The 6824-nt window shown below is 28.3% G+C and overlaps 1 protein-coding gene across 1 annotated transcript in view; it reads right to left on the reverse strand.

Annotated features, from left to right (window-relative positions):
* Nucleotides 1–6021: 6021 nt before the first annotated feature.
* LOC101501626 (phospholipase D alpha 1) overlaps nucleotides 6022–6824 on the reverse strand; it is a 4491-nt gene continuing 3688 nt past the window's right edge. Inside the window, exons 4-5 of the mRNA XM_027335339.2 lie at nucleotides 6761–6824; nucleotides 6022–6670 (exon numbers count right to left, since the gene is read on the reverse strand). Of these exons, the coding sequence (XP_027191140.1) occupies nucleotides 6237–6670; nucleotides 6761–6824 (498 nt within the window). The 3' untranslated portion in view covers nucleotides 6022–6236. The remainder of the gene's footprint in view (nucleotides 6671–6760) is intronic.

Raw genomic sequence — 6824 nt, forward strand, 5'->3', positions numbered from 1 at the left:
TGTATGCAAGTTATGCATGCTCCTAAACATATATGATCCGGATATAACCAGCCACACATATAAAATATTAAAAAACACAAATCACTAACCACTTAGGCAACCACAAAGATATCACTATTTAAAACACAATTAGACAACCACAAATATAAAATATTCAAGATAAAATTTTAATCACATATGACATCAAAGTTTTATTCTCATGGACGCTTCCAATCAAGAGTCAATAAATTTGTTATCTCAAATATATAACACACAAACATGTGAATAAATGTCTTACCGTCATAACTTTCATTTTAGAACCTATAAAATTGGATTAACAACGTGTTATTGATATAACTCACATAATGAATAACACATACAAATATAAATTTTATTTCTTCTACTATAAATTTTCTCCGATTAATTGTTATTTAGTCATACAAATCAAGGTTTGCCGTTAAACACGTCACAAAAATCAACTTAATCATCTTATCATAATTAAAATTAAAACTTTTCACCAATTCCCCCAAGACTCATATAGATTTCTTAAAAATCAAAACTTTGAAACGAAATAGCACAAAAATCGAAACTTTAAATTAAAGACATCCTAAAAAAATATTACTCATGAGATCATAATAAAAATCATAGCTTTATAATTAAGTACACATAAACAACACACAAATAATAACTTTACATCAAATATATGACATCAAACATATTACTCATGTTATAATAATAAAAATCAAAATTTTATAATTAAGTTTATCAAAACAAACCTATTACTCATAAAAACATAATATTATAGTTAAATTCTTTAAGGCAAATAGAAATCAATATTTTTATTTTAAGACATCAAGACATATATCAATATCTTACAAACTATTAATTTAATATCTAGCCTAACATTGCATGGAGAAAAACCCTTACCTTAGGCGCTTTCTTTCTTAACACCTCTAAATTTGCACGAGAAATAGCTCATGAGGCAGCAATGAATTCAACACTGATAGATATTAGAATTTACGACTCAGAAAATTATTTTGAGAGTGTACGAATGACAAATAGGTGTGCCAACCAGATGCCTAATGGAAATGTATGAACATATAAACTATTTACGTTGCACTATTACCATTGATTTCTTATCTAAAATTGAAGTCCACTTAATTCCAACATTATACTACCAATAATTACTATTTCTTTAATTTTATTAGGTTGTTACAAAGCCAATTGAAATCATGTGTATTTATATGTATGAGTTAATTTGGATTAACTAATAGAGTTCACCATATATTGAAGGGTGTCACACACTAATTTTAATTAAATAAATAAATTAGAGATTGTCACATCACCCTTTTAATTTTTTTATCTAATAGTTACGAAACCAAAAATTTCATAGAATTATATTTGTAGACAATTATAATAAAATTATAATTTTAGTTTAAAAGAGATGAATGCATGAGATACAAAAAGGACAATAGTCTTTTTGTGTCCTCTCTTAATTGCACAAAAAAACTTATAATTAAATTTATAATCTTCCTTTAAAAAATAAATTAAGGGTGTTTAAAATGAATTAATGCACATTATGTCAAGAAAACACCATGAATTGTCATAAAATCTTGTCATAAAGGAGAGTAAAAGAATGAGTCAAGTCACTAATTTTTTTTTATAGGATGCACCAAAAGTATTTTCAAAACACTTATACATAAAAGTTGGTTTCACTAACTCTATAATATCTCATAAACTGAATACTTATTTGGTCGCAAATAAAACTAACAAACAATATAACCTATATAAATTCTAATTTAATTAAATAATTCAACTAATATTTTATCAACTAAAATAAATCAAGCAAGACAAGAATACCACTCACACATAACAAAATAAAACAAACATTTCTAACACATCAATTTCAAGATTATCGAAACTAATCAAATAAAAAAATGTCCATTTATGAAATAATGACATCATAAATAGTCCCCATGTAATTGTCACGTCTAAACAATTAAATAAAAATGAAGATTATAATTATTTAGGTAGAATAGAGTGTGATAAAATTTAATTTAATTTATTTACACATAGAATAATTATTAATTTAATAATAGCAATTACTAAAAAGATACATATATAATATATATGAAAATTTTGGGGTGTTACATAAATCAAGTTAGCATAAAGCTATTATCAATAATATTCAAACCCTTATTATTTTTGCTTCTCATTTTCTCTAAAATCCCACAACTTCAACATGGTATCAGAGCCTATTTCGATCCTCCTTGAATGATTTCGCTTCTATTCCGTTGTTGAATTCCCAACAGTTAGGGAATATAATCATAGTTTCTCTTTTCCAACATTCTGACACGTTTCACTTGTTTTCCGTTCAGTTCGCTATTGCCGCCGCTGCCACTATGCCCGAAAGCGTGTCGCCAAAAGCCGTCACATGCGCTCTCACGCGCTGCTAATCTCTCATGCGGGTAGATCTCACGCGCCGCCGTCTCCACAGCATGTGACGGCGCGTTTTGACGTCTCTCAGTTGCTGCTTGGTCGGTCAATCACGCCTCAACATTGCAGTTTCGAATCTACTCTCGTATTCTAGTTTCGGGCTATGGTTACACCTACTACCTTCAACATTCGCCGTCTCCTGCTACCTTCCATCTGATGTCGCTGCTGGAAAAGTTTTCCAGCAAGTTTTCTGATACAACCACTTCCATTGTATGCGGAATCTCCCAATCTACATAACCCATATTTTTTATGTCAAAAGTTGCTCCACGCACCACGCTCATGTGCCTTCAAGATCCTCCGTGTTCATTTCACACACCGCTGCCAATAGCCTCGAACTTAGGGGCATTTTTCCGCCTTCCGACACAATGTTTTAGTCGTCTAGATTGGGTTTTCCTTCCTATTTCATGATCTGCCCTTACTCTCCTATTTTGGACGCATTTTCTCACTTTGTTGATTGATCACTGTTTCATTTCATTAGAGTCGCGCTGCTTCTTCTTTTGTGTTTGTCATGCAATTTAGTTCTTACTAATAGATTATAACAGTGACTTCTATTTCCACCGACTATCATTCCAGTGGTGTCCCTTTTCCCGCAGATGAATCATATTAGTGATGACTTATTTTTCCATTGATGATCATTCTGACAATGTCTTTTATTTTCATGACTCACACTTTAGCACGACAATTTGTCTCAAATGCACTGTCCCCATCTTTGTCTTAGATGTATTGGCATTTCCTTTCTCTCGTTGAAGCACGCCTCTTCAATATTATTAGTTTGAAGCTTCCAAATGCAGTTTTTAGAAGAGAGGACCTTGCTTTGTTCAATTGCTTGCCATGAATTTCTCTCAGGCTGATGATCATTTCAGCTATCTAGCTAGGCTTTATTTATAACAATTCTCTCCGACTTCACCTGTATCCCTGAGTTGCCTTTCCATCTTTTTATTATTATTATTTTACGAAGCAAAACATTGTTTTCTTGTAACAAGCAAAAACTTAGTAAGCTTTAGTTTGAATGGGAGTGTTAGAATATTAGAAAATATCTTATAATATCTATTATATTATATTATAGTATCTTGAGTTATTTCCTATGATCAATTTATAATCATAGAGATATCTTAGAATATCTCTCATTATGATTATGATTTATTCCTGATTTAGGATTGAGTCTATGTTTCTCTATAAATAGAGATTAGTATTGAGTCTTTTGAAATCAAGTTAGCATAAAGCTATTATCAATAATATTCAAACCCTTATTATTTTCTCTTCTCCTTTTTCTCTAAAATCCCACAACTTCAAAACTACCCTTATAAACAAAATATATTTATTTTAAATTTTAATTAAATTATTTTTTTTATAATTTTGAATAATAATTTATTGAATTATATAAAAAAATAAAAATGTCCATGTGGTAAAATCATAAATATTTTTAAATTAATTACTAATATTTTATATTTAAGTTTAATATTAAATTCTATTGTTTTCATATTTATATTTAATTCGATTTCAATTTTATATTTTAAAAAACTAATTGAGTAAATGACTTTTTATCACATTCCACTTATTTTCAACTTAACTCATACTCAACACAAGAATTTCTACTAGAGAGACAAAATATGATAGTATTATAGATTAACTTATCATATCTTGTTAGTTTATCAAACACGGAATCAAAATATTATATGATAACTTAACTCATATCGTATTTCTTATCATGTCTATCAAACGAGTCCGAAAGATATAAAATTAAAAAAATGTAAGTTCTTAAAAATTAGCCACCCATGATACTAAAGGAATATATATATATATATATATATATATATATATATATATATATATATATATATATTCGCTTTGGAAAATATATTAAATTACGCATGCAATCTCTTAACTTTGAAATAAAATGTAAGTGCTCAAAAATTAGTCACTCATGATACTAAAGTAATAAAAAGATATATATATTTTAGGTAAAAATACACTTTTAATCCTTTAAGTTTAGCTCAAATTTCACTTAAGTCCTTTAAAATTGTTTTTCCTCAATTCGATATTTTAAGTTACATATTTTGCACGATTAATGTTTAAAATATATTAAATTACGCATACAGTATTTTAAGTTTGAATTTTTTTTCTTTGAATTATTGTCATAAAATGTTAAGATTTAATAGAAACATCGCAACAAGTTGACTGTCTAAACTACTTTGTATGTGAAGAAAGTTAAAAACATTGATTATGTGGGTAGACCTTTATTACTTTATTTTTAAAGCTATACATGTGCTTAAATTATTGTCGATAAAATCAATAAATATAAACCATTTTTAAGTTTGATCAATATTTTTTGAACAATTAGTATGAGGGACATATTGTTGCAGCATTTGGTGGAGTTTCAAATGATCAGAAGTTTTTAATTGAACTAATTGTATCGACATTGAGATAAAAGACTAACGGTGCACATATAATAAAATTTAAACGACCAAATTAAGATAAAATAAACTTAATTAAAGGAACTATGCAAAAAAAAAAAAGTTAAACTTAAAAGACTATGGAGTTAATTTTGCCAATTTTTTGATTAGAGGCATTGCTGAAAACCATTCACTATCATATTATGACATGTTAATGTAAATTTTAACATAAAAATATATAACCGTAAATTTGCATTTACTTGAACTTAAAAAAAACATTACGACAGTTTATCAGTTTATCCTTGTTTTTTTAAGTTAAATATGTATTTTTAAGAGAGTATACTTAGTGAAAATATTATTTGTTTGTATTTTCTAAAATGTATGTTTATTTTATCTTGACAAAGGACTCTTGATCTTGAAATAAATTATTATCATAGAGATAAAATGAAATATTAATTATTGAAAATGGATTTTCAAAAATAATGAAAATGCATTTTCATACAAGAATGAAAACACTTTTTTGGTATTTTTATTGTTTCTAAAAATTTAAACAATTGTTTACTTTAAAAGTCTTTTATTTCATCATTAACAAATAAAATTAAATACAAATTTAAAAAAATAAAATAAAAAACAGAAAATATTTTCACAAATAAACTAATTAACCTTAATTTTTTTCACAATTTTTTTATGTGTATTATATTTTAAAAACCATGTATGTTCTTTAAGCAAGTCTAATTAAAATATTACATATTTTTCTTATAAAAAGCAAAAATAAGTGGATCATAAAAATTTATTTGAACACATCTCATTTACAACTGTTGTAAACCACTTTAGCTAAATAAAGTATTGTTTCCATTTAAATAAAAGATTAATTTCTTAGTCAAGACTCAATAAAAATTTTAATCATTATCCATGTATGAAATATAGATCCTGACACTAAAATTGACATGTTGACGTCAATAATAATTTGAAGAAATAAATAAATTAAATATAATTAAAGTGTTCCTAGATACACTTTCAATTACAAGTGTGAGTGCTACAACATTGCTTCTGTTCAACTATCAATATTTTCCAAAAATCCCCCCAAATAAACTAAATCATATGACATTAAAGATAAGAAACACTGATTAGAAACCAGCTAAAGTCATAGCAGTTAACAACACAAAAATCTGTATTTGGCTCATTGCCATCTTCAGAAAGCTAAAAACAATTCCAAAAATACATTACATACTATATATTAAGATTATTGTACTCTCAACATATATATAAAATACAAAAAAGATTATTACTCTTCAAACCACAAATAGTAATAAAAAACAAAGATTAATGTAAGTAAGCAGTCACAATATTGTGAACAAAGTATAAAAACTAAGTAGTGAGGATAGGAGGGAGGTAATCAGCTTTGGCGCCGAGAATCCGAGCCTTGGTGTCAGGGAAGAATTCAAATCCAGGCAGCTCTGTGACATCTCCTTCACTAGCAACTCCGACAGGATATCGAAGCAAGTGGCCGGGAAGGTCGTGCTCGAGCGACTCGTTCGAATAGAGATCCCAATATTTGTCAGCAATTTGATTCACCTTATCGATACATTCTTCGCTTTCTGGATGGAGGAAGGATTCATCAAGCATGCCGAGATGCTCGTACCATAACGACATGCGGAAACCATGGACTTGACCTCGTGCTGGCTGTCTTGTAGCCAAATGGTAAGGCTGATAAGCTCCCATTGCTATCTCAGAGTCCCTCGCACCGTCCATTGATCTTTGGTTGATGTTGGCAGATCCAATGATTATGTATTCGTCATCGACTACAAAGAAAAAAGTACACAAATTATTCAAACTTTATGACATTGTTGAAGTTTTTAGATTATGACAGTAATCTTCAAACTTTTTTTTACCTATCATCATCTTGGTATGAACATAGATCATGAAACGTCGAGCCTGTTGTGCTCGCTCGTAATC

This window comes from Cicer arietinum, chromosome 6 (genome assembly GCF_000331145.2).
Source record: "Cicer arietinum cultivar CDC Frontier isolate Library 1 chromosome 6, Cicar.CDCFrontier_v2.0, whole genome shotgun sequence".
NCBI lineage: Eukaryota > Viridiplantae > Streptophyta > Magnoliopsida > Fabales > Fabaceae > Cicer > Cicer arietinum.